Source organism: Boleophthalmus pectinirostris, unplaced genomic scaffold (assembly GCF_026225935.1).
Source record: "Boleophthalmus pectinirostris isolate CB_2022bp ecotype Guang Dong unplaced genomic scaffold, ASM2622593v1 HiC_scaffold_3, whole genome shotgun sequence".
NCBI lineage: Eukaryota > Metazoa > Chordata > Actinopteri > Gobiiformes > Gobiidae > Boleophthalmus > Boleophthalmus pectinirostris.
In genome coordinates, this window is record NW_026571299.1 from 10,291,616 (window position 1) to 10,314,088 (window position 22,473).

General features: G+C 39.6%; 1 protein-coding gene across 1 annotated transcript; it reads left to right on the forward strand.

The window, feature by feature from the left end:
• The first annotated feature begins 3,466 nt into the window (after positions 1-3,466).
• Positions 3,467-8,764, forward strand: tmem74b (transmembrane protein 74B). Its single transcript, XM_020920764.2, has 2 exons — positions 3,467-3,652; positions 8,195-8,764. Exons 1-2 carry the CDS (start codon positions 3,467-3,469, stop codon positions 8,762-8,764), a joined length of 756 nt encoding a protein of 251 aa, XP_020776423.1.
• The last annotated feature ends 13,709 nt before the right edge of the window (positions 8,765-22,473 follow it).

A 22,473-nucleotide genomic window follows, 5' to 3' on the forward strand; every position in this document is an offset into this window, starting at 1 on the left:
AGTTCTGAACAGAAGTGGTTAGATTTTACTGAATGACAGTCTGGCACTTGATTGTCTTTCCATCATGGTAATGATATTTCTGCCATGTTCCACAATGTGGCATTATGTTTGTTACATTCTTCTTCTGCATCTTTATTAACATGTTTGAATTACATTTACATACAAGACTCCACATAAATTCATCGTCAAACACTTAGGATTCGTTCGTTTGACGGTAGGCAGGTACTTTTTTTATTTAACCAATCACTGCTATTTGGTCGTGACGTATGTAATGCACCGTTGACGGGGCTAACTGGTATATTAAGCTTTTCCCAAATTTCTTAGGAAGAAGGGCAATAACGTCTTTCCCCTTGATGAAATTCACCAAACATTCTCTTTATTCCAGCTTTAAATCCTCGATCTCGGGAATCGTTGCCAACACAGAATGTTTGGCTCTTCGCTGATTGGCTGGTGCCTGAACTCGCACTTCCGGGGTTCTTGCAAACCATCCAGTGTATTCCGATTCCTGAGCTAGTCCTTGTAGGGAAATTAAATATATATTTTTTTTTTAACGTTTTGGTTATGTTTATCTACACAAACCTGGCTCATATTTGACCTGGAGGAGAGCTTTCTGATATTTGCTTCCATAGAAATGTTGTTACACTGGCATAAAAATTCTATCTCCATGGAGAATTTTCCCAAATGGTTTTAACTTTCTATTTCCACAGAATTATGCAGGTGATGTGCCACCTTCAGAAAGGTACATACTGTTCCTTTAATGCAGCAAGAGACAGGCTCTCAACCAATCTCCTCATACTGTGGAACATTTTAGACAAAGCACTAACATCTCCATGCAGCAGATGTTACTGTCTTCTACTATTCACTTTTCAAACTCTTCTCGGCATAAGTACATTAGCGGTACTGGCAGTGATAATTAACATGACTACTTTACTCGTACTCAGCTGAATGAGTGACTGGGGATTATGGTTACACTTTTAATCCTGGTCTTAATATTCAAACCACTGTCGGAGAAGAGCTTTGATATGCGATGTAATTATGTGGTACATGAATGATTCCCTGGTATCCATAATGTCTGAACAAAGGAGAGGCCACGATCTGATATAGGGCGTGTTATAATGTGGCTGTATTTCAGATGTATGTACAAGTTAAATGTATAATAGTCATAGATATTGTATTCAACAATTATTTGGATCATTTGAATAATTAGCAGATTGGCAGCCACCAGTCTTCTCCATGGTTTTCCTGACCAGCCAGTCCCTTCTACATTCTGTTTCAATCCAGAAAAGTCTGAAACTGGACAACGGAGTGTGAAAAACGTCTGTCCAAACTTGAGACGGTCCAACCACAGCTGTTAATTTGTATCACGTGTCTCTCAAACGTAGAATACATCTCCTTTCAGAAATTCTCCAAACATTCAGAACAAAACATACAACTTCTTTTACTCAATAAGTAATAGTTTAGTAGCCTGATCCATCGCAGCATTAGGATTCGTTCGCTCGACGGTAGGCAGATACTTTTTTTATTTAACCAATCGCTGCTATTTGGTCGTGACATATGTAATGCACCGCTAACAGAGCTAACTGGTATATTAAGCTTTTCCCAAATCCCATAGGAAGAAGGACAATAACATCTTTCCCTTTGATAAAATTCACCAAATATTCTCTTTGTTCCGGCTTTAAATCCTCGATCTCGGGAATCGTTGCCAACACAGAATGTACGGCTTCGTTTACTGTTTTGTTGTACTGTTGATTCTGAGAAAATCCATAAGAGGAGATTGAAGAGACAGGACGCGGCTCCACTCGTCTTTGTAAAGTTTTGTCACAGTGTGTGTTTCCGGCTGGTCAAGAAGCTCCATGACAGACGACTGTGACTGCGGGAGTTTAGGTTCACTTTATTGTCCCTCGTAGTGAAATTTGTCATCTGCATTTGAGAGATAGAGATATACTTTTATTGATCCTGAGGAAAATTCAAGTTTTGTTGCAACATTTAGAGTGCCCTTCTCAGTGGACTTTGTGTCTTAGTCAAAGGTCTTGGTGCATTTAACAGAAGGACTGATCAGGTTGGGTCACAGCAGCCTGTAGGGGGAGCCAGGTAAACATAACAGGAAAGACATCACTCTACACCACTCTTGTGTTTTGGTTGGTAATAAAATGGTCTTTTCTCTTTGGGTATTCCCTCTGGAAATTCTCAGACTCTTTCCTTTGGGAGGTCTGTGGCAAAGAAGAAATTTAATCTGTCAACTGGACAAAAGTTTATTTGGTTGAATATGTTTCGCAGCTCATCCAAGCTGCTTCTTCAGTTCTGATCAAAATTGTTGATGGACACTGCCTTATATCAGCCTAAAGGGAGGAGCTAACTACACTGAAACTACTCTGAAACTGACACATCTACTTGTTTACAGTTTCTGTTAGTTAGTTAGTTAGTTGGTGAGTTAGGTCTTCTGCGAGCCTGATTCATCAACTGGTTTCACTTCGTCTGACCTCGCAGCGTTGGAATTCGTTCGCTTGATGGTAGGCGGGTACTTTTTATCATTTAACCAATTGCTGATATTTGATCGTGAAGTAATGCACTGGTAATGGGGCTAACGGGTATATTAAGCTTTTCCCAAATCCCGTCGGAAGAAGGGCAATAACGTCTTTCCCCTTGATGAAATTTACAAAACATTATCTTTGTTCCAGCTTTAAATCCTCGATCTCGGGAATCGTTGACAACACAGAATATATGGTTCTTCTCTGATTGGCTGGTGCTCGAACTCGCATTTCTGGGGTTTTTGCAAACCATCTAGTGTATTTTGATTCCTGACCTAGTCACTGGAGAGAAATTAAATTGAGTGGAGGCACTAGTTGGTGCCAGCCTGGCTAGTCTTCTGCCACATATGCTGCCACAAATGGTCTAAGCCCGTAACATCTCAACAGTTAGTTTCTTAGTTCACCTCTAATTGGAATATTGGAAAGACAAACAATTAATTTCACACAATCCAACAGTCCCTTTCTTGTGTCCTTTGAACTTCACATGCTGCACTAGTTGGTTAAAATCCCATGATATGACGTTAAAAACTGGGCTTATAAAACATAAAGTTTCCAAAACTGTTAAGTGTGTGAGCCAGGTAGCCACAAAAGAAGCCAACCACTCCATTGCTATAGGACCTCTAAAATCACTCAGTACCACTGGGGTGACCTTTTAGGAGCAGTGCAACACTCAGGGACTCATCTCCAGATCTTGAACTACAAGTCTTGATCAGGACTACCTTAGCTGGAGGATTTGACCTATGGTGTGGGGATTGAATGAATACTTTGATGTAAAGCACTTTGACTGTCTTAACATGGTATATACATCAACACATCCCTTATTGGTATTGATCGACCAGTTATCCTTTGTCTCCAGTGGTCATTTCCTTCCATGCTGTTGAAAATTGTGATCTGACTCCCACTTCTCTCTCTGCAGTGATGCCTGGTCAGAGAGGACCATGAACGGTGTGGAGCTGCAGGAGCTGGCCACTGTGGGCAGGACAGCCGACAGAGGGGTCAGTCCGGGCCCCGTCCCACTGAGGAGTGGGGCCAGAGGTTTCCACAACGCCTCCTACCTGCAGGATGAGGAGCTGCAGGAGATCAGCAACTGTGTGCCCTCAACCTCCGCCAACAGTAATGCAAAGGTAAGAGCTAGAAGGTTAAAGGTCAGTTCAGATATAGTAGGTTGTGTCGTTGGTAGGTCTACAATGATTGTTTCTGATAAATGACTAAAAATATTCCGTTGTAGCTCTGGCAATGTGATATTACAGAATAACAGAGAATTTTCTCTTGTGAGCCTTGGCAAAAGAAGAAATTCAATTTGTCAACTGGACAAAAGTTTATTTGGTCATCCAAGCTGCTTCTTCAGTTCTGGACTGTTGTATTGGACCAAATAAACTTTTGTCCAGTTGACAAATTGAATTTCTCCTTCTGCCATGGATTCTGCTTGGACAACTGAGGGATTATACACACATCTTCTGAGTCTTGTTAGAATATTGTTACCTCATCAAAACATACCTGGAGTTATTTAAACAGAATGTTGCCCTTACTGGAAAATGTAAAAGTGGGCAAGATACAAACCCGAGGCACTCCGACTGAATATATTAAAAGTATTTTATTGCATGAAGGGACGCCAACGCGTTTCGACCAGCCAGATGGTCTTCGTCTGGGAAAAGTGGCCTGGAGTTATGTTTTGTTGTGTGGAGTATGACATTAAATCTCAATGACATGCATGACAAGGCCAGCTTGCACGTCAGATCTGTGTAGAGGCGACCCTGCTCACACTGAGAATGCATGTAATAGACAGAAATATAATGTTGTATCCTTATGAAAAACATACCCAGAGTTGTGTTTTGTTTCATTTGCTCATGTTTAACACGTAAACGCTGCATATTTAGGCTGAGCTCTTCTCAAATGAAAAACACTCACCCACTCTGTTCCACCGTGTGTGTCATGTGATAATACAGGAAGTGCTTCACTAGGTTTTTAAACTCCATACGCTTTCACTAGAATCATTTTTGATCATTTCAGCCCTTGAATTGCCAATTACTACAGAATTAAAGGTAAAAGGAGCTGTTAACTTGAAAACTACCACCACATGAACATCACAAGCTGGAACAGAGCATTTTGAGCTTTGGAGATGTAGGGCCTGTTTACATGAGGACGCTTGCGGGTAAAAACTATAAAATACTTTATTAGAAGTGCCTTTCATTTAGATCGTGACGGCATTTTGGGGGCTTAAAAATGCAAAAATCTTAAACCACGCTCCAGAGAGGAAAAGTTGAATACGCTCCACCTTAGCATTTCGTCTACACTGCCCAAGACGCAAAACTCTGGTCAGATCTGCTCAGGTCATGTACGCATTTATGTCATATACATCACCGCCTAACGTCACCATCGAGCTGCCTGGTATGCATACTCAATCGAATTCCACACACATTTGCATCACCGTATCCTCGCAGATTTCCTCCCAAAAACACTTGTCTAAACTCGGAATAAAAAGTGAAGACGCGACGCCACTTTTGCATCTTCTGTTCAGACCGTCATCATATAAACGTAGCCGTAGACAGACTTATAATAAAGCTTTCCTCAAACATGTGTGAATGAAACAAAACACAACTCCAGGTCTGTTTTTGAGGAGGTAACAACATTATAACACGGCTTAAACCTCATAAGAGTCCATTTTGTGTAATATGGGACCTTTAATGTCAAACTGTGGAACAATTACACCCAAATCAAAGCCAAACCATCTCCATCAAGTTAGAATAAGTGCACCTTGAAGATTGACTGTGCAGGTAGCGACATATAAAGGTAATTTACGAACAGCGTAAGATAAGGTGTCATCTTTGGTACTGGATACATTTTATTTGACAGGTAAACGCTTTTGATAGTGTCTGTAAATGATGTAGTGACAAAACATAACAGACCTGGCTGAGAAACTAGATGTATGAAATATTATCGCTCGCCGTAAATCAGATCGAGTGCGTGGGCTTAGAATAAAAGGCTCGGCGTATTTATCAACGGTGAATAGACCATATGTGATTAATTCCGGCCTTAACAAAGAAACAAGGACAGTGCGGTCTGAGAGTGCGTGGAGGGTGACCAAAATCTATTCAGGCTGAGCAGTTAGTTGTCGTAAAAAGACACAAAAATGATAAGAAGATAAAAGCCTGCTGAAATGATGAGTCCTGGTATTATCGTCATTGCCATTAGGGAAGAAAAGCCCATTTATGTAATAGCGTCATTCAGTATTGCAACATCCTTGGTATTAACCCGATCTGTCTTGCATTTATTCAAGTGACACTTAAAGAAACATGTCGTCTGACTGTGAAGCAGGTATGCCTCTCCACAAATGATACCCGTGGCATAGCTTCATGTAGATATACTGTATGTTTGAATGCTTACTGCGTGGAATATTCCTGGAAAAGCAATAGCATCTCCATCTGCCAGAAAAGTTACATAGTGTAGATTTAATATGCTGAATAAAAATCAATATAACATTTTAGTTGAATTAAAATATGGGAACTATGGCATCGGGAGTTGGGATAGTCCACATTTAACAGTTTAAATGGAGTTAGTATGATTAACTGGACTACGCCTCAACCTCCACTCCACCCAACCACGGCTTATCTCAACCACACCTTCAATTACCCAGAAGCTCTATTTATACGGCCTGTCCCAACAACACCCTCCGTGTCAGATGTCTTGACTCAACTCCTTCGCCCATCCTCCAGTTCGAAGATGTCATCTTCAAAAAAAAAAACATTCTGGATTGGAGACAGAACCCCCACACTGAATCTCCCTCCAGCCATCATATCTGTCCACCGTCAATGAACATCTTTATAGTATTCCATTGTTGTAGTGAATCAATGTTTATGGATGTACCACAAAGTACCAGGTTTAACTGAAGCATCAATCAGATTTCTTTTGTTGAAACGAATTTCAATGTTATTTTTTATTTTAAGGGGCTGTACCAGATTTTCACGTAATAAAATCTTTGCGGCCATACCGGCTTGTCAAAGCTAAGCAGGGCCGGGTCTGGTCAGTACTTGGATGGAGACCGATGGGAAAATCAGGTGCCACAGGGGGGCGCCAGGTGCAAAAACTGTTATTGTGTATTTAGGCAAGGCACTGCACCCACATTGCCTTGTATGAAAATGGTGTGTGCATGAGTGATGGTGGTGGTCGGAGGGGTCAATGGCACATATTGACAGCCTCGCTTCTGTCAATCTGCCCCAGGACAGCTATGGCTACAGTAGTAGTTTACAATCACCGGGTATGGAGTGAATGAATAATGCTCTGTAAAACGTCTTTGAGTGTCCTGTCAGCTTCTCCTGGAGGCAGCCTAAACAGAAGATCTTAAGAAAGAGGCTTGGAGAGTTAGAAAAGGTCTCTTTATTAGTTCAGGCAGATTCAGGTCTCAAGATTCAAGTTGATTCAGCATGATTTTGCCTACACGGCGTCTCTCTGTGCGTCGGTCGTCCTTCGACAACGCGGTCGGCGTTTCCCCCACTGATGCACAGAAAAACTGAATGCCTTTTATACCAGCATAACTGTTGAGTTAACATCTTCATGGAAACATACACAGCACTTTGTCCCAACACGTGTCCCATAACAGATTGGCATATGCTAAAGGTTGGAGATACCCCCCTTATCTGTCCCATATACATTCACCATTGACACTCCAAAGTCCAAAAAACATACACAGCATATAACAGGGCAAATTACAGGGCGTATTAACATATGAATGAAACTTTAAAAACACAGGGTAGAAGCCCACAGTCCAAAAAAGCATTATATAAAACTGATGCATTATTATTATTATTAAAGTAAATTTGTCCCACTCTATAGTGTGCAGTTATAGGTTTATTGTAAAAGCAGCTCTTAGGGTCAAAATGAGACGACTGTGTGCTGCCTACATCTAGTTATGAATAGTTTTTATTGGCTGTGTTGTTAGCCTGCTAGTTGCTGTTTGCATCTGGTCTCTAAAAGTCATGAAAGGTGCTTTTAATCTCATCACAGTGAATTATGTTAATGCTTGAAAAGTGGAGAATGAGTTTGGACCACTGCAAACAATGTAAAATGAACTAGATTTTAAGACAGTGAGAATCAGGTACGGCACCTTTAACGTGGGTTTCTTTTCACTGTTGCCATCAGATACTGGTCCAATCATTCAAAGAGACAGTGATTTGCTTTGCTTTGATTTTTTTTGTTTGAGGTTCGTTAGACTTTAATTTTAGCTTCATTTTAATTCACTCTGACCAGAATCTGTGTATTGTGTTGCCATGGTGACTGTGCAGAAGTCTTGAGATGTGGAAATTATGGACAAACTTCAGAATAGTAATTTGACTATAAGTTAAAATGACAGATTATTGTATTCTGAACATTCCACTATAGAGATACATGAAGAACACCCCAATTTTTTTTTTTTTTTTTATTTTTTTTATTGTGGTTTATTTTGCACGATCATAAACCATAAACATTTGTGCCATTGTTATCATTATTATTTATTATTAGTTTGTACAACCATAAATTAAAACCAAAATTCTTCTTACTTTTTCATTCTTTCTAACCCTAAACCCTAACCCTAACCTTGCTCAAACAAATAAATAAATAAATAAATAAATGTGACATGACTGTAAAGTATGAACTACAAGGATCGCCCATTTCTCCTTGTGTCTTTCCAGGCCGAATCGCCACAGCAACCGGCCCAGGACCTGTGCTACGAAGACGAGGACGCCGCCGATCCCGCCGAGTCCCACGACCTCCGCGAGTATCACCAGCACCCGGGCGACGACCACTCCGCCGACTACGGTTTCATCTTCGCTCTGGTCTTCCTCGTCAGCGGCATCGTGCTCGTGGTGATAGCGTACACCATTCCGCGCGAGGCCAAAGTGGACCCGGACACGATATCGGCTCGCCAGATGGAGAAACTGGAGCTGTACTACGCCCAGTTGGGATCGCACCTGGATAAATGCATCATAGCGGGTTTGGGGTTGCTAACTCTGGGGGGGATGTTTTTGTCCGTACTGCTGATGGTGTCCATTTGCAGAGGGGAGATGTACAGGCGGAGAGCTGCCTTCGTACGACCCAAAAGAACTTACGGATCGATAAATATGAGGATGAAGCAGCTTGCGACCGGCGAAGCTATCGAAGGAGCGGATGGAGGGGAGAATTTTCTAGTGGAAATGAGGAATAATGGACAGTGTGGGACGAGCAGAGACGCTAAAACCGAAGCGGGACCGTCTACGGCGTGAATCGGAGCGCGGTTGGCGATTGGCGATTTTGTGTTGCAACGGAAAAATGCGTTCCGAGATTTTGGAAAGACATTTTTAGCACAATTCCAGGCGGAATGAGGAGGTATGGCTAGAAAGATCCTGTAATGTAACTGAATACAGGTAAGACAATAGCCAAGAGCACATCCTGGACAAGTACAGGGAGAAGGATTACTGTGCAAAAGTTGGAGATATCGGAATTTTCTCTTTGATTATTTTATTTTATTTTTTTAAAGATGTAAATTGAATTTTATCGTGCATTGCAAATATGACAAAAATGACTTCAGTAGAGTAATTTGAATAGGCTGAAATAATCTATATAAAGGTCTAGATTATCATATTGTAAGACTTTACTGGTGTGAACTGGGACTTATTTTAAATACAGTGTGTAACTTCTACTATTACTACTTGCTTCTCTCCATGGAGATGTTATTTCTTTGTCTGGAATGTTTCACAGTATGGCATTAAAAATACAATATCTCCCTTGTATTTGTTAAATTTAAGTAGTTTTATAGTTCAAAAATACTTTAAAAACATGAACTGTTACCATGTGCAGTCTTGCTTCTCCATAGATCTGACCAGTAATGTGTCTCCAATGTGATTAATGTAGAATAAGCAAGGCAAAAAAATATCTCCATGGAGACAAGCAAGTGGTAGACCTTCCACCAGAAAAGTTACCCAGTGCAAGTTTAAACAGAATAGGAGTACCATATTTTTCAGACTATAAGTCGCACTTTTTGGGAGAAATTTATTTTATAAAATCTGAGACCAGGAACTGACATTTCATCTTGAAAGGCAAGTTCTAGTAATAACAATAGAATAGAGAACAACAGACGGTTAACGTCACATATGAACAGTTCTTCAGATAAACTATAGCATAAACACCAGAACAGAACAAGTTTACCAAACTCTCCATCTCACTCCAAATCACTAAATCCACTGAATTCTTCATCCTCGGTGTCACTTCTGAGTAACTCCGCGACCTCCAGAGGTAAACGGAGCGCCTCTTCCTCTTCTGTGTAGCTGTCGTCAGACTCAGCATCAGTTCCAGTTAGAATTATTCCGACCTTTCTGAATCCCGACAGGATGGTTTCAGTTGTCATTGAAGTGACTTAAATTTTAAATTAATGGTGATTTGACTGACATGATACAGACAGAACAGGGGCTCTTTCTGCAGGAGACATGCGCAGTAGAGTGAAGTGACAGTGGTACAGGAGTAATAGGAGCAGCAGACACTGACACAAGCCTAGAGCGCCCTCTCGAGGCTGTCAGTGTGAAAATTTTAATATATAAGTCACACCAGAGAATGAGCTGCCGGAAACACCCAAACCATGAAAAAAAGTGCGATTTATAGTCTAAAAAATATGGTAAGTTGTTGGGGTTTTTTTTAACAAGTAAAATTCTCTCTTCACCTGCAGACAGATTATGGCTTGGAAAAAATAATCTAAATTGAAATCATTGCAAAATATAATGAAACAAGTCATATTAAACTAGTCAAAATCAGTGAAATCAGGATTCATATTCTGAATTCAAATCAATATAAAGGTTTTAATTAATTTAATTTAAAGGGCCTATCTTACGCTATTTTCTCATCTATGTTATAATGTTGTTTCCTCATCACAAATGATCCTGGAGTTGTTTTTTATTCATGTATTTTCAACACACAAACCCTGCACATTTAGGCTGAGTTCTTCTTCACCGGATGCAACACCGGGTAAATTTTTAAGGAGGAAACAATATTATAACATGCCTTAAAGCTTGTAATGTTTGCCTTTTGTGTGATATAGGCCCTTTAAATTCTGAGCAACATTGAGCACTGTAGCGTTGCGAGACAGAGCCAGTGCCTTGAGGTCTGTGATTTCCAAGTACTCGTGATTTTATTTTGTTCTTTTGTCCTTTTTCTCCTTTTTAAAATCTGACTTTTGCACAGTAGAGTTTGGTACAGTTTGTTGACAAGCACATCTGTGTCTTCTAGCTTTGCATTCTGTGAAAACTTGTATTTGGGCCATAGCACCAATGTAATGTAAAAGAGAGACGCATTAAGTCTAAGTATTTATCAGATCCAATGTGAATAAGTGAATGTATATGAGAGATTATATAGGATTACTGTAAAGCAACGGGAATGTGATGCCAGCTTTGTGCGATAACATTAGCAAGTATAATATATTATGCGTGTGATTTTAGATTCAACTGTTGGATTTTATTGTTGCCTAGCGCCAGTTATTTTCTGTTCTTTAAAGGTGCGTTGTGTAACTTTTATTGTGGCGGGTTCGTCAAATGGTTTTCTCGATGGAGATGTTATTGTTTTGGATCTGTGTACCATTCGTTTTTTAAAAATTTCAATTAAGAACAAAAAAACAATAAAATGGGAAAACAGTTTGGTATTTCATTATTCCGCTTTAGTGTAAAAAAAAAGAAAAGATTCTGACCTCTACTTCCAATACTTAATTTGAAGTTAATTTCATATAACACCAATCAAAAACAGTCTCTTTGATTTCAACTTGGATATTTTATTGGATATATTATTCTGCGACTGGAAGGCCAAAATTAGAAACTGGGACTAAGTCGTGGGCCTAACAAAATATTTATTGAAAATTTCCAACAACAGCTGCATGTTTTCTCTTCTTTCGAGATATGTAATGTTAAACCTTTTATTAAAATAAATGTTTAATGATAGTTTTGCTTAAACATTGAATCCAGAACAAGCAGAATATAAAATAATAACAAAATTTAAAAGAAATAATGTCTCTATATTCTATTTGTAGCCTTTGGGACAGCTCTAATACATATTTGATATGATCTCGTGGGCCAAATATAATTATATCACGGACCAAATTTGGCCCCCGGGCCTGAGTTTGACATGTCTGTTTTATAGCAACATGTTTACTTTTGTGTCTTAGAAAGTAATTGTTGAACTCCATGACAAGAAACAGGAAGCAGCAATAAACTCTCCTTTGTTCAGTTGACACCACAGATCTGCAATAAAAATAGATTTTATTATAGATCCTTGTTTGACTTTACAGCATAACGTCTGGGGCAAATAAACCACAGAGAATAAAATATAAAAATTAATTAGGCACCAAGACAGTTTTTTGATTGTTGTTATTTGAAACAAACTTCAAATTAGATATTGAAAATAAAGGTAAATCTGTTTTTTGCGTGTTTGACACTAAAATGGAAAAATGAAATAAACTGTTTTCCCATTTTATTATTTTCATTCTTAATTCAAATTCAAAAGAACAAATGATACATGAACCGCTTTGTCTGGAATGTTTCACAGTATGGCATTAAAGTTTTCTATCTTCATGGAGACCAAACTAGACCAAGTTACGGGTCAGATCTGTGGAGACCTAACCCTAACCCTAACCCAACTCAGAGTCAGAATGCCTGTTTTATAGGTATTTTTAAACTATAAAACCATCTGTAATTGAATAAATGTAAGGTAGACTGGTTTAATGCCATACTGGGGAACATTCCAGGCAGAGCAATGACAAATCCACAGACACAAGCAGGTGACGGACTCCCGACCAAAAAGTTACACCGTGGTCCTTTAAATAATTCTACCAAACTATTGAGGTGTAAAGTTGCAAATGAGAAGACTTGAAAACCTGTGAGATTTCCTGACAAATCCTCTTCGGCGAAGTGAACCCAGAACCTTGGTGAATATTTATAACCTGCACCGAACTGTTGCCTCATGTTTAATAATAGGCCACGCTTGAGCTCGCATCACATTCTCAAGTCTAAGATGTTTTTGTTTCACATTTGCAAGTTGGCATTAGCAGCTCCTTCACTTCAGATGTTAATTACACACAAATCCGACTGAAATCACTTTTTCTTTTTTTTTTTCTTTTTTAAAGTTGGCATGCTTAATCAGTAGGAATGTAACGATATCCAAATCTCACGGTACAATATTTATTGCGACAAAACTGTGAATATGCTACTTAAAATACCATAACAAGACTTAATCCAAATAATTAATATTTCAAAGTGCTTATAACTGTTATTTCTTCTTGTAGTCTACACTGAAATCGAGCAAAGGATCATGGTCTATGTAGTTACCTCTGTTTTTTTTAGCCATTGCTGCACCATAACTCTTAATTTAAGCAAAGAGACTCGTAATTCGATATATTGTGATGGTCCACGATGTTATTGTGAGACATTTGACGATACGATATCCCTGTTAATCAGTGTTTGAATATACATGAATTGGTCCCATAGAGCTGGTAGGATGCAGTTGTTATACCCGTCAACTCTATGCACACTTTTATAATAAGTATCTATTAATTGTTGTGCTGTTACTTAGCAATTGTAACATGTTGCCAGTGGAGGGCAAGAAACACCATTATAATTACAATATAATATACAAACTTAAAAAGATTTTCATTCAACTATCATAGCTGTTCAAGGTATTAAAAATGACTTAACTTCTATTGTTTTGAAAATGCTATATTCATAGACGCTGTTGTATTATGTTTAATAAGTTTTTGCTCTCCATGCTAAGTAACTCTCCCTTCAGAGCTCTATCACAACAGTGTGCATTCTGCTCTTGAAACTACTGCACATCACATCGGGTTTGTGAAGTTGTAGCACAGGGGTGTCAAACGCAAATTTACAGAGGGCCAAAATTAAAAACTGGGACTAAGTCGTAGGCCAAACTAAATATTTATTGAAAAACTTCTGCATGTTTTCTCTTCTTTTAAGATATGTAATGTTAAACCTTTTCTTATTAAAATAAATGTTTAGTAATAGTTTTGCTTAAACATTGAATCCAGAACAAGCAGAATATAAAATAATAACAAAATTTCAAATAAATAATGTCTCTATAGTCTATCTGTAGCTGTTGGGCAGCTCTAATACATATTTGATATAATCTCGTGGGCCAAATATAATTATGTCATGGGCCAAATTTAGCCCCCGGGCCTGAGTTTGGCATGTCTGTTGTAGTGTATTATTTTGTATCACGCTTTTGCATATTTATGGAGAATTGTCGTACAGGAGCATAGATGTTGTGCTGACCTCGCATGATAAATATAAGAAGGGCTCAAATAGTGTCTGGTGGAGATCGCTATATTACGCAAACATGCATGGATGACATATAAACCCGCTCCAGGCATGTTATTTTGATGAGGGAACAATGTTATAACCTGGCAGAAAGCTCCAAAAAGTCGATTTCTGTGATCTGTGAGGATTTTTTGAACATAACAGAGACATAATAATTACACAGTGAGCGCACTGATCACATCATAATAATCACAGTTAAACAAAATCACAGGTAAATTAAAACTACTTCCAGATAAATGTGCACTATGTATGTTTTTGGTTGGGGGTCCATCTCCTCTTTGTTTCTGTGGAAATGTCATTGCTTTGCCTGGAATGTTCCACAGTGACATTAAACAGTTTTACCTTACATTTACTCAATTAAAGATGATTCAATATCTCAAAAATACAGAGAAAAACAGGCATTGTGACTGTGAGTGGGGCTGCCTCTCCACAGACCTGACCTGTATCTTGGTCTGGTTTGGTCTCCATGAAGATAGAAAGGTTTAATGTGCATGCAATAACATCTCCACTTAGAAAATAATTTGTTTTGACGGACCCTCTGCCAGAAAAGTTACACAATGCACCTTTAGCACAGCAAAACATTTGGTCCCAACAGAATCTACAAAGAATGAATCATAAAACATTCTGTCATCTGAGACTTGACCTTTTCTGTTACGCTGCACTGAAGGAGCTGCTTTTGTTGTCTGATTTTATTACTGCTACCGCTTATGTGTATTTTAAACTGTAACTACAAGTGAAATAATCAACAATATGCCTTAACAACACACGCAGGATCTGTATTCTCCAAGGGTTTGTATATAAGAGCCTCGCCACGGCTAACATATGTAGCCACAACACAACACAAGTCTGTGCCTCTCTATGGACAAGAAATATCAAATAATATCAAGTCTAATATCATATCTTTATAGAAATATGTGCAATGTTTTTATTTTTAAGACAATATATACTGTACATATGATGATGCTGACTACTATGGGAAATCGGACCAGCAAGCTCACAAACCAAAACTACTGAAATAGTGCAATGTTTGTTAATGATTGCTTTTTGCGATGGGGATTTAAAGGTGCACTGCGCAACATTTCTGATAATTCAAGGTGACCAGACGTCCCTTTTTACCCAGGACAGTCCCGGTTTTGAGCCCTGTGTCCCCTGTCCCAGCAGATTTATCCAAAACCAGTGATTAGGGATGAAACGATATCCAAATCTCTTGGAATGATTTTGTCACGATATGCGTCTCACGGTACGAAATTCATTGTGATATTTTGGAGTGACAAATATAATTCTAAATAGGACACTTGCGTTTAAAATACCTTGACATGATTTTGGTGTGATTATTACTACTATTATTATTATTATTACTGTCAAAATCCCAACAATTCAAGTAAAAACATTGTCTGTGCTGAACTGAATCATGGGACATGTAGTTCCCTATGGTTATTAGCTGTTCCTACTAAAGAACAATGCATTTAAGCAAAGGAAGTTATAATTTGATATATTGTGACAGCTCTTGATATTATTGTGAGACTTCTGACAATACGATATCACAATATTTTGGTTACTGTTACAGCCCTACCAGTGATATGTCCCAGTTTTATACAAAAAATGTCCCAGGTGTCTCTATTTTTGACCAATTTAATCCCTGCCAACAGTAAAGAGATGCATAAATTGTCATTTGTTTAGGTAAAATACAGAAAAGCTGCTTAAAAATGACAAAAATGAAGAAAACGAAGAAGATGTGAGTATGCTGACTCACGTTCGTGCCGAGTGCATAATAATTTTCCTTAATTACGCACTCGTTTTCACAGTTTTATTATTACCAGCCACCTAAACCAGGGATGTCCCAGTTTTTTATTTTGAAAATCTGGTCAGTCACCCTGTGCTAGCAACTTGTCTCGATGGAGATGTTATTGCTTTGCCTGAAATGTTCCAAACTAAAATACAGTAATTCCTTCTGTGAATTGGGGCAACTCTTCACAGATCTGAACTGTAATAGTCATGATAGATAGATTTAATCTATACTGTGGAACATTCCAGATGAAGCAATAACATTTCCATGGAGATAAGAATGTGGCGGACCCCTTACCAGAAATGTTGCACAGTGCACCTTTAAAGTGGGAAGTCATATATCATTAGTTACAAAACGCTCTCGTGAAGCCTGTTGTTTAGTTTGTGGACGACCAGGTGAAGGTCTTCCAGGTCCATTGTTCATAAAGTGAGGAGTTTGGTCAGATCCAGCTCTTTGTTGCTTGTGATCCAGAATACACACATCTCACATACTTAAGATGAAGATGTGAGTCTGGTCACCAGTGAATCTCCCAGATTTCAGATGTGTTGTGTAATTGACAGGTGGATTAGCCAATCAGGGACATGCATGGTCTGTTCGTATAAAAACAAATATGGCTGCATATGAGGTAGAAAGAAAGAAAAATCACAAGGGCACTGAATAATATAGCTGATTTCTGCAGAATTATTGAACTAAGCGCTAAAATTTGATGATTGACCAATGACGTCCTTCGTTTCATGTGTGACGCACTGAAATAAACAAACCTGATTGGACGGACATGTTTGGTTTGAGAGAGAGAGAGAGGAGGTGGTGGGGACCAGACTGACCCTGTGTTCAATTATCCTTCCGAATTGGTTTTCCAAGGAAGTTTTCCTGGGACAGCTCGACTCGGAACTCGGTGGCGGAAAAAGTAGACTGAGCAAGGATTCTGAGTCAGAATCCAAGATGGGTACGACCACTGTGACGTGTAAATATGAGGTGTTATCACTGTGTTTGGACTCTTTGGTGGTTTAAATGACAATTTCAGTCACTCGTATCACTGCAGTACTTTACCTCCGTATCACTGCCTGTGGGTCTGGTAGTCGATGTTGTGGTGAGGCCAGTATTGAACAAATACTTGAATTAACGGGCGTTAACGTCCCTAAGGTTGTAACGGAAAAGAAATCATAACATAAAATTTCCAAAATTTAATTAATTAAAGTGGCAGCGTTTTCATAAAATAAGAGAATAGTCATAATCATAATCCACGTAGTCCAACACGTGAAACATAATATTACGCTTCAAGCTCGGACATGACGTCAAATCCAAGGTCCAAGTGGAAGTCGGAAGATAATCGAACGCAGGGTGAGATCTCTCTTCATAAAAAATACAGAGAGACGTCAGTCTGGATTTGTCAGGCAAAGCCCATAGTGCAGGCTGTGGGCAAAAGTATTTTACCTGCACCTGAATAAGTCATAATGGCACAGTCTATAGTGTGAAATCACAGACCCCCAAAACAGTCTGGAATCAAACCAAAAAAAGTTCTGAACTCTTTATGTTTGGTCAATTTGCCCCTTATTATTAGTTATAAGCAAAAGTGCCACTGAACTAATATGTTTATTGATTTACCAGCAAGACTAAAGGACGTGAAACATGCATCGTACTAAACCTGAACAAATTCATGTTCATGAGCATGAATTTGATGTCTTAATTTCATATGGAGGGCAGGAGGCTAATGGGTCTCAGCTTCCTGTTATAGGTCACTTTTGTCACTGCTCAAAAGATATGATATTTTGTTTCCAATTGTTAATCGCGACGGTATTTCAAAACCCAGGGCTATAACTGTGAGGGAGATTCACTGTTTTGAAATTTATGATCCACAAATGTTGACCTTTCTCATTATTTGTGAGGAACTGCCTTTCTGTACTGCAGTAAGCCTGGGCTGACTGCTGTCCTGGCCTTTTGGAGGAGTTATCTCCTGCCGAGTCACTGTTTGTGTTTGAGCTCAAACTCGGACTCGTCTAAATCCAGCTCACGTCCAGTGATTCTGGCCTCTCTGTCTCTGTCTGTGTCCTCTGCTTTGTCTCACCTCTGCTCCTCTGATAGATAGTACTGCATTAAAGGGCGGATACAGCTGGTGCGGCTACAGAAAGTGTTTTTCCTACAAAACAGTCGCAAGGTTATTTCTGTTAGGTGCCTGAGTATAGCCTTTTGTTTCCATTAAGGGAACTGTATGTGCTCTTACTGTTTTAAATAAGTACACCTACTACAACCACAACTCAACCTGTGTTATTAGCACTGTTGGGCAAGTTACTTTAAAACTGTAATGCATTATTTATTACTTATTACTGTCATTTCAAAGTAATTTGTTACATTACAATATTACTGCATTTAAAATGTAAGGCATTACACGACTATTGCATTACTTTTAAGTTAAACTCACCAAAATGACTGCAAAGATGCTGAACTTTTGCGCTGTATATGGACTGAACCAGGACTAATCTTGGCCTAGAACTTGGAATCTATAACCACCCCTGAGAGAACCCCTAGCCCGTGGAACAGGGTGTCTACAAAGCGTGATCAGGTGTCAGCTGCGATTAGCCCCGTGGAGCGCTGAGTTTTGCGCCGGTCCTTTCACCCGACGGTCTTTTACACAACGGTCTACACGGGCGCGTTTCCCGCGTTTCACCTTGGCTAATATGTGATTCTGTGATTTTAACGAATTTGTATGAAGAAAAACCCACCAAGTCAATCCAGGATAAAAAAGCATTGTGATGCGCATTACTGACATTTGTAAAGAGTAAAATATTACCATTTTTTTCCCTGTAATGCTGAACATTACTGCGTTACAGCAAAAAGCAATGCATTACAGTAATTCGTTACTTTTATAACGCGTTACTCCCAACACTAGTTACTAGTGTATTAACCTACAAATAGAGGACATATACAAGTTTTTCTCATTCTCAGTTTATGGACAGGCCTCATGAAGACCTCCAGAATTCCCTCCCTGAGCTGCAAAGGCTGCACTAGCACTGACTCATGGCTCTCTGCAGGTGCTGGGGTTTACGTAGTGACCGTCCAGATCAGAGAGATTTTAGTCCAACTATTGGAACTGGAACGCAAATGAGAGACTTGAGAATGAAAATAACAAATTATATGGCCATGATTGTACAAAGTTTTTCTACAATTGTTATCATTAAAAGCTGTATTTGATTTGAACATTTAGGTCATGTTTAAAAATCTTGCACATTCTTAAGTACTATCAAACTAAATTATATAGGTGCAGTTGCAGTAGAGTTAAGACTTGTTCATATTCTGGAGGATGGTGTTTCAATCTCCACGACGGTAATTTCAAATAGGTATTGTGTCCTTGGGCAAGACACCATTCTCTTACAATCTTATGCTGTATTTCGAGTATTTCTACAATGATTGATCAAACTACAACACTTCATACTAACTATTTATTGAGTGATTTGCCAAGCCCAAACTACTAGATGTACTTGAGTAAAAGTATCCAGGCTCTTCCCGACCCTCCTTGTGACAGAGACCTTGGGCGATGGAAGGACTCCTGATTGTGTTGACAGTGGAGGCAGGGTTTCCATAGAAATGTGCTATTTATACAGACAGGGACAGATGAGCGGCCCTGTCTCACATGTCTCTGAGTGTCCTTCTGAGGGAGGACAGAGAGGACGGGCAGAGGAGACAGACTCGAGAGAGGAGAGAGAGAGAGAGGAGAATGACACAGACCTGACAGAGGAGACAGAACAGAGGGGATAGACAGGGGAGAGGAAAGAGAGAGAGAAGAGAGAGGTGAGAGGAGACCGAGAGGAGAAAGGAGACAGAGAGAAGAGAGGACACAAAGAGGAGAGAGAGGAGACAGAGAGGAGAGTGGAGACAGAAAGGAGACAGAGGAGACAGAGAGGAGAGAGGAGACAGAGAGGAGAGACAGAGACAGAGAGGAGAAAGGAGACAGAGGAGAGAAGACACAAAGAGGAGAGAGGGGAGAGAGAGGAGACAGAGAGGAAAGAGGAGACAGAGAGGAGAGACAGAGACAGAGAGGAGAGAGGAGACAGAGAGGAGAGAGAGACACAAGAGGAGAGAGGAGACAGAGAGGAGAGAGAGAGACAGAGAGGAAAGAGGAGACAGAGAGGAGAGACAGAGACAGAGAGGAGAGAGGAGACAGAGAGGAGAGACAGAGACAGAGAGGAGAGAGGAGACAGAGAGGAGAGAGGAGACAGAGAGGAGAGAGGGGAGACAGAGAGGAGACAGAGAGGAAAGAGGAGAGAGGAGACAGAGAGGAGAGACAGAGACAGAGAGGAGAGAAGAGAGAGGAGACAGAGAGAGAGAGAGGAGACAGAGAGAGACAGAGAGACAGAGGAGGAGAGAGAGGAGAGAGAGAGAGAGAGACAGAGAGAAGACGAGAGAGAGAGAAGAGAAGAGAGGAGACAGAGAGGAGAGAGGAGACAGAGAGGAGAGAGGAGACAGAGAGAGAGAGAGGAGACAGAGAGGAGAGAGGAGACAGAGAGGAGAGAGGAGACAGGGAGGAGAGAGGAATCAGTGAGGAGAAAGGAGACAGAAAGGAGACAGAGAGGAGAGAGAGGAGAGAGGAGACAGAGAGGAGAAAGGAGAGAGAGGAGACAGACAGAGAGGAGAAAGAGAGGAGATAGACACAGACTTGACAGAGGAGACAGAACACAGAGGTTAGACAGGGGAGAGAAGAGTAAGGAGAGAGAGAGGAGACAGATGGGACAGAGGAGTATGACTAAACAAACTCCACAAGATAAAATTCTGGTATATGTGATTTATTATAAAAAGGAAATATTCTACATCAGCAACCACATGTTAAAGGCGCTGTACCTGATTTTTACAGTCTTAAAGGAGACATATTACTGTATGTTAAATCAACTTTTTAAAGGGACAGTCTGGAATTTTGGACATAGGACCTCATTTCCTAGTGAGCCAGAGTGTTGGAGATGTGTGGAGACACTTTTTAAAATATTCCATCCAGTCCTTGTATTTGCAGAGGTCACTGGTGCTAGACTAGTGCATGTCAATGGCCATAGTTATCCTGCCACTAAAAACAGTCTTACCCACTCCACAAAACACCCGAAGCAAATCTATTATTACACCAGACTGTCAGTGTGAATGTCTGTGTTGATAGAAAAATGTTTGAAATAAAACTAACCTTACATTGCATGAATCGTCGCATGTTGAGGGACTATTTTCTTATATATCAGTCCGCCGCTGCCGAGCTTTCTGTCAGGAAGTACAACTTGTTGCTGCTGCTCAGACATAAATCCTTCACATGCAACGTTGGTTTTACTTCTAAAATTATTCTAGCAACACAGACATTTACATCGACAGTCTGGTGTAATAATAGATTTGTTTCGGGTGCTTGTGGAGTGGGTAAGACTGTTTTTAGTGGCAGGATAACTATGGCCATTGACATGCACTAGCCTAGCACCAGCGACCTCTGCAAATACAAGCACTGAATGGAATATTTTAAAAAGTGTCTCCACACGTCTCCAACACTCTGGCTCACTAGGAAATGAGGTCCAAAATTCCAGACTGTCACTTTAACCACGTTATAATAGTATTGGTCACACTGGTTTGTAAAAGCAGCAGATCTCAGACGCTAAGCAGGGTCAGAGCTGAGTAGTACTTGGATGAGAGACCACTGGGACAGCTTTTGATGTAGCCACAGCTGCCCTGAGGTAGACTAACAGAATTAAGGCTGCCAATCTGCACCGACCACCACCACTCACACACCACACTCACTTTGGCTGAAGTGTTCTGCATAAAGGACACGACAGAACTTGGTCTGAGCAGAAGTCGATCCTCTGACCTTCACGTTGATTAAATCATGTGTGTTTGAGTAATCCCTGCACTCGAGACTTGAGTTCTGAGAAAGAGTGGTGCTGTCACTTCCAAGTTTTCCAGTATTCACACATAGGAGTCGGCTCAAACAGAAAATCAGTACATCCGTTTTTGTTATTTAGCCATATTAGATCGATACTGCAGTCTACAATGAAAAGAAATGTAACACAATGAAAGCAAAATATGTCTCCTTTAAAGACTCATTCATGTTAAACTGTTTGCAGTGGTCCAAGCTGTACTTCCCTTTACCACTGAAATATGCACAGCAGGACAATAAAGTAGCATTTTCTCCAGGACTAAATGAATGTACTACTATAAAACGCTGTGGCTCTTCTAACAGCTCAAAGTAGCCGTTTCTCTATGTCAAAAATACAAAATGGTGGATACATTTTATTGTCTTTGCTTATTTTACTCCCATCGTACAGCAAAGATGGGTTATTTTAAATTAATAACATTTTGCTTTTTCATCTTAAAAGTGCACTACATAAATTTCTGAAGCACCACAGCCCACAGTATGGCATTAAACTTATTTTACTTTATGTGCTTTCTACTAAAAAATCTGATCTGTAACTTGGCATTAAAGCACCACCTGCTTTCCTCCATGGAGATAGATCAGTTTAATGCCTTACTTTTACATACAGTGCACCTTTAAGTTATATATTTTGACCAATATACTCAAAATAATTAGTTTATGTACTTTTCTTTGCTGAGTATATGAGAAATCCTGTACCAGATGACTCCTTTTTACTTTCACTATCATTGTGATTCTGAAGTACACTACCAGTCAAAACTTTGGATACACCATCTCATTCAATGTTTTTTACTTTGTTTTTCTTTATTTTTACCACTTTTTACATTTGATATACACACAGAAGACATCAAATATACGAAGTAAGATGTATGGAATTATGTCGTAAAGAAAAAAGCTTTGAGGTTTTGAATATACATATAAAACTAGTAGTTGTACTTTTATTTCTTTGCGACATAATTC

What these genes read in the sequence shown, in the direction of transcription:
- tmem74b (XM_020920764.2), top strand. Translation starts at nt 3,467, where the DNA reads ATGAACGGTGTGGAGCTGCAGGAGCTGGCCACTGTGGGCAGGACAGCC. An exon ending in CCGCCAACAGTAATGCAAAG is followed by an intron (nt 3,653 to 8,194) that starts GTAAGAGCTAGA and finishes GTGTCTTTCCAG; the next exon opens with GCCGAATCGCCACAGCAACC.